The sequence below is a fragment of the Lycium ferocissimum genome, chromosome 7 (genome assembly GCF_029784015.1).
Source record: "Lycium ferocissimum isolate CSIRO_LF1 chromosome 7, AGI_CSIRO_Lferr_CH_V1, whole genome shotgun sequence".
Taxonomy (NCBI): domain Eukaryota; kingdom Viridiplantae; phylum Streptophyta; class Magnoliopsida; order Solanales; family Solanaceae; genus Lycium; species Lycium ferocissimum.
In genome coordinates, this window is record NC_081348.1 from 42,564,938 (window position 1) to 42,574,817 (window position 9,880).

Below are 9,880 nucleotides of genomic sequence, written 5' to 3' on the forward strand. Positions count from 1 at the left end.
CTCGTTACTTTAGTCATCAAACAAACTATGCACATTGTCGGATATTCCTTTTTGTATTATTTTTTAATTTAGGAAATGAAATAACACAATACGTTATCTATCAACAAGAATAGTACCATAGGCTCCTATGTTGCGAGCTTTTCCGGGTATAAGTCTAACTACTTCAGTCCCCGCATGCTGTAGTTATTTAATCTGTAAGCCAAATGCATTGTGAAGCATATTTAACTTTTAAGGCATTTCGTTGCACTTTAAATCATGAAGAGACCATCGATGTCCCATAGTTGGGCCTAGTAGAAACTAGACTATATTAAACTTGATTGTGCAACATTAGTAGAAGAATATAAATAGTGCTAAAATATTTTGCATAGGTAACTTACATGAATTTATTCAGAATTACAATTTGGTATCCTTTTTCCAATATTATCAGTAAGGAATCATAGCACAATAATAGTGATTCACACACTTGAATACAAACCAAGGCAGAGTGAATTACTCACCCTATGTTTACAATTGCCATGGGCTCAACATGCAATACCAATCCCAACAAAAATGAAAAAATACAACAAATTCAATGCTTCTAATATCAAGAAAATAGAAGTCCCATCATCACTTTAGGCCTCACCAACTTGATGATAACTGGACTGCAGATCAACAAGATCAGAGCTAACAGAGAAACTTAACCATCTTTTTTTGTCACAATAAACCAAACAAGGCTGCAAAATAATCCCAACAAGAATAGCCAAGAAACTGACAATCATGACCTTAAATGAACATAAGGCCATAACCACAAGAATAAAAAATGTTGGTGGCACACACATTATAATTGAACCAACTGTGCCTAGTGGAATCTTATAAGGTCTTGATGCTGCTGGATATTTTGTCCTTAACTTCACAAAAGCTATAAATTCCACAATCATTCCACAACAATACAGAAAGTTCTCTGCAGCCACAATCTCTTGGAAACTAAGCCAGGACAGAAGTATAACACCTGATGCAGAAAACAAGATTCCAATAAGAGGAGTTCCATAACGCGATCTCTTGGCAAAAAAATCAGGAAGCATCCCGCGTTCTGCCATACCCAAAAGCTGAAAAGAGTCACCACTCATCTCAGCCAAAAACATTCCCATATTTGACACAGCGGAAGCCCCTTGAACCCACAATCTTAACCATACTCCTCCAATGATTTTAGCAATATCCGAGAAATAACCATCACTCCAAAGTTCACGATGCAACGGAACAGCTCCAGTGCCAAATAAAAGAGGGAAAAAATAACCAGAGACAACTAAGGGAACTGCATAGAATATAGCCTTAGGAAGTGTTTTCCCAGGGTTTTCTACTTCCCCTGACATACAACTCACTGCATCCCAGTAGTTCAAATTCCAGAAAAGTGTATTTAGATACAATCCCCATTGTACATTTTTCAAATCTACAACAAACCATCTTGAAGGCTCTAAATTAGGAAGCGCGATAAGTCCCATAATTCCAAAAGGAAGAAGACTAAAAATCGCCAACACTGTAGCAACCCAACCAACAATAGTTAAACCTCTATAGTTCAAATAAGTAAGTGCTACAATTAAAACAAGAATCGCGATTGTTCTTGGAAGACCATTGGCTAATGTTGGGACAGCAGATTTAATGTAATCTAAAAACAAAACCGGGTATAACGCGTTATCAACAACACCACTCATCCATTTCACCCATCCTAATTGAAATCCCCAATAAGGACCTAAAGTTGTGGATACCCAAACAACATATCCTCCGTTTTCGGGGAACATAGTGCATAATTCTGCAGTGATTAAGGACTCCGGAATGCTCCATATAAAAGGAAAGATCAAAAATCCAAGAAGTGCTAAAAACGGACCGGCTGCACGGACAGTGTCTTCAACACCAAAAGGTCCACCAGAGACACCGTAGAATATAAGGAACGTAAGAGGAACAAATGAAACCTTAGTGAAGTTCTTCACATTTGGAGAAGTTCCTCCTTGTAAACTCGAATATTCAGCATTATCTGCTGCCCCCATTTGATCAGTTTTTCTGTTGGAACTCGTTGTTTCTGTATGGAGTATCAAAATTATGAGTGTCTTTGTAATCTCTGGGGGAAATATGCTGTAAGTACATAACTCAACTGGGAAAAGAGAAATTTAAAAGAAAATTTTCCATGAAGAGAATAGGGATCATAATTCATTTATCAATTTATCTCATGCTTCAGTGTACCTCAACTGATTTCTAATTTATACTATGTTAAATATTGTTAATCATATAAGATAAAAAAAACTAAATAATAGGCAATACAGATAAAAGTGACAAATCTTTATGCAACTTTATACCAAACAAATATTTTGGATTATACATCGTAATATTTTTGTTTTACATGATGGACTAAACAAATGATAACAAATAAAGTTAATTCAGTGTATATTATTTTAATCCATTAAATAAGTTATCAGCGAATTAAATGACCTCTAAATACTTCACCTAATACAGATCTTACAGTAGAAATATAAAGAGTTAGACCAATAAAAAGGCAAAATAAATAATATAATAGTCTTCCCTTGCACTCTTGATAGTGCCTACCACGTTTATCAAGCTAAAAAATAATAATCACACTACCCCTATTTATTTTTTATTTTTTATTTTGCAATTGTTATTTTCCCTTTCTTCTACAGAGGCGGGTTTAACATGTAAGCTACGGCTTCACGTGAACCCAATAATTTTTACACAAATTTTATCTATGTATTAAATAATTCAAAAAATATCTATAAATATTTAGCTATAAACATAATTATTACTGTATATTAATTTGAGATCGCTATAGGAATTCAAAAATTCAAATTTTAGATCCGCCTCTGCTTCTATACACTAATACTCTGCGACTATACTATCTAAGCTCGTTATACTTTTTCCATCTTACGCCTAATCAAACAGTATAAATAAATCAAATCAAAGAAAAGTTTAAAGTTATATTTATAATGCAAGAAGCTATAATGTTATCACTTATCAGTGTAGTTTAACTAATTAAATCACTTACTACAATGTTTTCCAAGTAATCAATTACTAATTCATCGTCGGTACAAAGTTAAAAGTAAGTTAGATAGCTCAAAAGCTTGTTTAAACCATAGAGCTAACAAGCATGCTCGTAAAAAACCCTGTACAATCACAAAATCGACAAAAAAAATAAGAAAATGGAAACAGAGCATTAAAATTATGTATAAATTTAACAGTTGAGCAAATGAGAATAACAGAGAAAATGATGAAAATTTTACCTACAAGATCCACACACAAGCAGAGCAAGTCAACTGTTCATAAGTGAGAATTGATAATAATTTCTTGAAGAAGAAATAGAAGAATTTATCATGTCTGAATTAGCATGAGGGGATCGTGATTCTCGTGTAGTATAGACGGTTGTGACTAATTGTCAGGACACGTGTCAGTTATCGGCGTGGGCGTTAATGTATCACTGTCTCAGATTCCCGAATTAGTGATATGAAGATTTGGAGAATCAGCACATGTTGAAATTTAGAATCATATGGTTGACAAAGATTAACATTTTATCACTGGGGACTGGGGCCTCGATAATTCAATCAGTGGTCCAAAATGAAATGAAGTATCAACCAATTCCAACATTTATTGAGTAGTACTTGTAGTTATCTAACGTAACGTTAGGTGAGGAAACAAACGAATTTGTTCACAGGGATAAATTAGTTATAGTTAGCTCAGATGTGATTCCTTTGCTTGGTTTCGGTTGCTTGATTCAATGGGGAGATGATTTCCAAACACCTGGATAGAATCATGCTCATAGACGAAAAGCACGCCTTGCTACGACTTATTTAATTGATAGGATTGGACAAGCGTTTTGGAGCTTGATTAATCTGATTCGTGCTGGAACGTCCATTTTGTGATAAAATACTCCCTACCAAAGACGATTTCATTCTGAAAATTCGAACTCTGGACTTTTGGTGCTCCTAGTTTGATTTTTAGTTAGAACAAAAATCAAACCAACTTAGTAGATTTTTTAATTATTAACATAAAACATAATACAAATTTGTAGATAGGAAAAATATTAAATGAAAGTACTGATATTAATGAGTTTTTAAAATTTGTGGAAGAGAGATTTCTAACCAGTTGATTTCTAACTAAAACTGGAGAGTTGTTTTCGTCAATATATTTCCTTATGATTTAATCTAGGCCCTTAAAATTTAAATACGACAAATGTTACTCATTCAGATGTGTAATTGAGGAAATAAAGATAAGACTTAATGAGAAGAGACTTGGTCCTTCACAAACATAACCCCATTTTCTTGACAAGATTAATATTGTTGAGACTGATAACAAGGACTACTGGACACAAAAGGTCAAAATACTGGAATCAGGGTTTTATTTTAGGATTCAAAGTGGAATGACATAAAAGGAATCATTACTTGCTTACTTAATTGATTCTTTATAATTCTTCTTTTAGATATCCACCTAATTATAATTTTGATTTGCCTTAATCTATATTCGAGGAGCACTACCAACAAAAATCAAAGCTTTCAAATAATGTACCTTGGTAGTCATAAGTTCCTATATAACACATCTATTAAAAAAAAATATTTTTTGATTTTCGTCGGGTGTCTCGTATCTATTTTAATACCTCGACTAATTTGAATTTGTATCCTTTAAAGCTTATTAAAGGGGAAAAAACTTTCTACCATGATTTTTTTCATTTTCAGGACTCGAAATTAGAAACTCTCGTTAAGGGTGGGGGTGGAGGGATATACATCTACCATAACTTTGAAAGTACACCTCATATGTTGTTTTTATCACAAAATTGTATATTTTTGTTTTAAATTAAAGTTTTTTTAATTGTTTAATATAACAAAATGAGACATTATATTCCAGTAATACAACATTTATATGTGACTATTTGATGATAATGCAACAAAAATTATCCGAACCAATTTGATATCAAAGAGTAGGGCTGGGCATAAATACCGAAAATCGAAAAACCGAACCGAATCAAAACTTCAACAAACCTAACCGAACCGAACTAATTTGGTTCGGTGTTTGGTGTCCATCGTCAAAAAACCGAAACCGAAATAGCCGAACTGAAGTTTGATAAAACCGAACCGAAAAACCGAACGCGCACCGAAATTTAATACATTACCCAAAAAAATTAAAATAGTCCAGTGACTCCAGTCCCATTAAGTTTAAAGCAAAAAAAAAAAACCCAATTGTAATAAGTCCTCTTTTGCATTTGTATCCCTAATTTTCCACTTCAATTGAAAAAATCAAATATTTTTAACAAAGAAAGGTAACTAGGATGTCTCTTTAGGATTAATGTATGTCCTTTATGTGTTTTCTTAATTATTCTTACGGTATGTATATAAAACCTAGTAATCCTATGTCATGATTATAGTTTTCTGTTCTTGTGTATCCTGTTTGTTTGATTTTGATTTTGATTTCAATTTATCAATTTTATGTTTTATTGCTTTTGAGAATATGAATTAGTGTCAATGGAATCGCTTCTAATATTATATTTAAAAAACCGAATTGAAAAAACCGAAACCGAACCGAACAGAACTTTAAAAAACCGAAACCGAAAGAACCGAACCGAACTAGTTTGGTTCGGTGTTTGGTGTCCACCTTCAAAAAACCGAACCCGAAATAGCCAAACCGAAGTTTGATAAAACCGGACCGAAAAACCGAACGCCCACCCCTATCAAAGAGAAACTGCCACAATTAGGTCAATTAAAAAATGTCTAATTTCTATTATACAAATCACTTACCAAAATTTGGTATCGTATTAAATTCATCTTCACCACTCCCCCCACCCCCCACCCCCCACACCAGCATCAACTTTAAAGAATAGACATTCGACCCTCCTATGCAGTGTCTATTTTACCCTTGTTATTTTTAAACTTTTATTTATATAATACCTTTTTATATTATATATATTTATACATTTATATTTAATTTCATTATAAAGAGCATCTCTTCAAATGCATAAATTTTTTTTATCTCTTCAACCCAAAATACAAAACCACGGATACACACTCGTCTACATCTCTGACTCCTTTCCTAACTAGAATTGAGTTTTATTATGGAAATCATAATCTCTTGCTAATATGAAAGGTACTTTAATTAAGTATGTGTATGATCCTAATATGAATGACTCAAATGTAACACCAATAAAACATCGGGTCTTTGACATATATATACATCTTAAGGAGAAATATTTACGAAACGTGACGATAGTTTTATATTTACAAAACATAACATTACAAATCCTATACAAAACATGCTTTATATTTTAAAAAAAAAAAAAATTAAATTATTTTTTATTTTTTAAAAATCATTTTAAAAAAAAATATTTTTTTATTTTTTTAAAAAAATATTTTTTTTTAAATTTTTTTTTTTTTTTTTTTTAAAATTAATATTTTTTTTTTTGCTCAAAAACTTATGTATGAAAGTTGTATGAAATGTGTATATCTCGCTCAAGACTTAAAAAGTTTGCTCAAAATTTTGTGTATGAAAAATGTATGAAATGTGTATATCTCGTTCAAGGCTTAAAAAATCCGCTCGAAAATTGTGTGTATGAAAACAATATGAAATTTGTATCTTGCTCATGTCTTAAAATTTCGCTCACATTTTCATGTATAAAGTTCATGTTAGATTTTTGTAAAATTAATACAACTACAACAACATTGTATATAACTTTGATACAACATTCAAGACTTAAAATAATCGCTCAAATTTTTGTGTATGAAATGTGTATATCTTGCTCAAGGCTTAAAAAGTTCGCTCAAATTTTATGTATGAAGAACGTATGAAATGTGTATATCTTGATCAAGGCTTAAACATTATGCTTAAAATTTTATGCATGAGAATGGTATGAAATGTGTATATCTTCCTCAAGACTTAGAATTTCATTCACATTGTTTGTATATAAATTTCATATTAGGTTTACGGAAAATTAATACAACTATAACAACATTGTAACAATTTTCATACAATATTCAAGGCTTAAAGTTTTCGCTCAAAATTTTGTATATGAAAATTATATTAAAAATTTTGCTCACACATACACATTTCATACAACTTTCATACATAGAAATATGAGGTAATTTTTTAAGCCATTGAGCAAAAAAAAAAAAAATTAATATTTAAAAAATATATATAAAAATTAATTTTTTAAAAATAAAAATATTTTTTTTAAAAAAAATTTTTTTTATAAAAAATATATATATTTTCGGAAAAAATAAAAATAAAAAAACGAAAAATATATGAAAATCCGTCATGTTTTGTAATATATCGTTATGTTTTGTAAATAAGGAAAACTATCGTTACGTTTCGTAAATATTTCTCCTTAACATGTATATATACGTAGTTTTCCCTAAAACATCTGCGTTAGGCCCGTATAAGTTAGAGGCCCCTAATAACTCTGTTATTTTTGTATAACTAGTCATTCGTACGTATTTATAGATTATAGCCCTATATGTAAAATGTTAGTATCACGTGTCTTATTGAGTCCGGAACCAAAATGCCCCCCAAAAAAATCATTTTGAACCAAAATACCCCAACAACAAAAAAATGTTACAAAAGTACCTTTAGCGCAGTAAAATACTGCGCTAAAGCACTTAACCGTAACGGCCCCGTTAAGTGCTTTAGCGCAGTATTTTACTGCGCTAAAGGACTCATTAACAGTAACGGGTCCGTTGAGTCCTTTAGCGCAGTGAAATACTGCGCTATAGACAGTTCTCTCTCATCTATAGCGCATTATTTTACTGCGCTATAGCAGTCCGCCATTTTCCAACTCCAGCCTCTTATTACATTTTCACTCCTTTTTACGTAGTTTAGCCATATATTAATCATGCTTTGAGACTCCTAACTTCAATATTTTATATAGAACCCTACTTATATTTGTACAATTAATAAAATAGGCTCAATACATCAAGAATACGCAATACTTTGGATTGTCATTTTAGTGGTTGAAAAGTGCTCGAAGTCTTTTTTTGTTTGAAGACTTGTAGTCATTAGCTTTACGTTATTTATCTTTTAGGGTTTCGTCTTATTTTTAGATTAATGCTTAACTTTATTTCGAATGTGTCACGTTTTTTTTATTATCAATTTAGGATGTGAAACTATAAACAATAATAAAAACTAAGAAAATATGTATAAATATGCAAAAAATATATAATATTTACGATAAATTGTACAACACTAATGTATATACACTATCGAGGATGGGTCTCACATGTAGTATGCCGGAGACTATCCTGAGGCCTAAGGCTCATACCATCCCCACCGCCCTCGCCATCGTCTCCATCGCCCTTTTTTCTCTTAATAACCGGCGCTCCAAGTCATGATCATCTCCTCTTCCCCTAGCCCTTGCGCCCTTAACTGGAACGTGCTTCTAATATCGCTTACAGTTATGGGCATGGGAGAGGATGCTGCCTTTTCAGCCCGTACCTAGGCATCACCTCGAGATTGACATGCCTTATGCGAGGAGGTGGACAGCGGGTTTTGACCGGGATGTGGATACGCACCACAGTATTCTTCCATTCCGGGACCAAATTTTGATTACATGACGGACGATGTGGTAAAACTATTTAAATTTACATTAATAATTTAATTAAACGTCTTTTCGACTTGGTGATCACTGATTTGTATTTATATGTTATGCAGCTATTTATATGGACGCCGTACGCTGCTATATTAGATGGTTTGCCGACCTTCTGTAGGGCAGGTCAGGGGTTTGGAGGTCGCGGTGTCCATTGATACACCTGGACATCGTAGAAGAGCACATGCCCGAGCGTGCCTTACGACAGTTTGGGCATACACAGAGTATACCCCCTGACGTCCGTCATGAGCTCCGACACTACCAGCGGGATGATCGGGCTGCCGTTGATGATGATTTTCTGGCTTTCATAGATGTCCAGCTCCACCGTTGGGAGAACAGGTTGGGCACTTTAGCGGTGGTCGGCCATTTGACTCCCATTGAACATTACATGCGCTGGTATCATCAGATCACACGCCGATTGATCGGCAACCCAGCTTTGCGTCCCCCTAGGGATGTAGGATACTCAGCACTCGCGGGGCAGTACGAGGCATTGGTAAGTTTATCGTATTTAGATTTATTTAATTGCATTAATTGTTACGTTTTAAAAAATAACTTTTTTTTTTTTCTGTTGAACACAAATGCAGCTGGTGGCCGTACAACGTTTACGCATCTTGGGGTTAGAGCATATGCCTTACCCTGGGCTTGCGGGGCTAGCGGCGAAGATGGTACAGATATCGAAGGATGGTATCCGGCAGGCGAGTGTGCGAGATTAGGCGCGAGGAGGAGCCCGTTCGGAGGGCGAGTATCGGCCGCCGTGAGGAGGACCGGGTGCTCCCGCAGAGGAGGGAGGCCGGTCGCGCAGGACGCCGTGCTACCGGAGGACACCGCGCGCGTAGAGGCCGCGGTGCCGCCGCTAGAAGACCCGGTGGTGGAGGACACCATCTGGTGTAGATGAGGCGGATGAGGCCGATCCCATTCCGAGGGCGTTCACGGTCTAGTCCATCCGCGCCGGCTCCGGGCCGGTGGCCGCCACCGGGGACTCACCTACGTTTACGCCGGCGCTCTTACTTGCTGAGATACCCGGGTCGTCATCACAGCCGAGCCAAAATGCATACATGGAGGAGCGTGATAACGTTGATTGGGCGGCGTTACGCGCTTCATTAGCTGATGAGCGGCCTGTGAGGAATTTAGAGGGAGCCAGGATTCTTGACTTCGATGAGTTTTTGATCCCGGTTAGTATTTAAAATACTTATTTGTTCATTTAAATTATTTATTTTAAATATATATATGTTACTCATTATTTAGTAATATTTTATATTTTAGGATTCGGGCGCCGGCGGT

At 34.6% G+C, this 9,880-nt stretch overlaps 2 protein-coding genes across 2 annotated transcripts; one reads left to right on the top strand and one right to left on the bottom strand.

Annotated features, from left to right (window-relative positions):
- Positions 1-468: 468 nt before the first annotated feature.
- LOC132065185 (probable polyamine transporter At1g31830) lies at positions 469-3,762 on the bottom strand. Its single transcript, XM_059458451.1, has 2 exons — positions 3,241-3,762; positions 469-2,034 (listed from the first exon to the last, which is right to left on the bottom strand). Exon 2 carries the CDS (start codon positions 2,019-2,021, stop codon positions 612-614), a length of 1,410 nt encoding a protein of 469 aa, XP_059314434.1. The 5' UTR covers positions 2,022-2,034; positions 3,241-3,762; the 3' UTR covers positions 469-611.
- Positions 3,763-8,623: 4,861 nt separating this feature from the next.
- On the top strand, positions 8,624-9,312 carry LOC132062224 (uncharacterized). Its single transcript, XM_059454840.1, has 2 exons — positions 8,624-9,092; positions 9,184-9,312. The coding sequence occupies exons 1-2, from the start codon at positions 8,784-8,786 to the stop codon at positions 9,310-9,312; spliced, it is 438 nt and encodes a 145-aa protein (XP_059310823.1). The 5' UTR covers positions 8,624-8,783.
- The last annotated feature ends 568 nt before the right edge of the window (positions 9,313-9,880 follow it).

What these genes read in the sequence shown, in the direction of transcription:
- LOC132065185 (XM_059458451.1), bottom strand. Translation starts at nt 2,021, where the DNA reads ATGGGGGCAGCAGATAATGCTGAATATTCGAGTTTACAAGGAGGAACT.
- LOC132062224 (XM_059454840.1), top strand. Translation starts at nt 8,784, where the DNA reads ATGCCCGAGCGTGCCTTACGACAGTTTGGGCATACACAGAGTATACCC. An exon ending in CGGGGCAGTACGAGGCATTG is followed by an intron (nt 9,093 to 9,183) that starts GTAAGTTTATCG and finishes ACACAAATGCAG; the next exon opens with CTGGTGGCCGTACAACGTTT.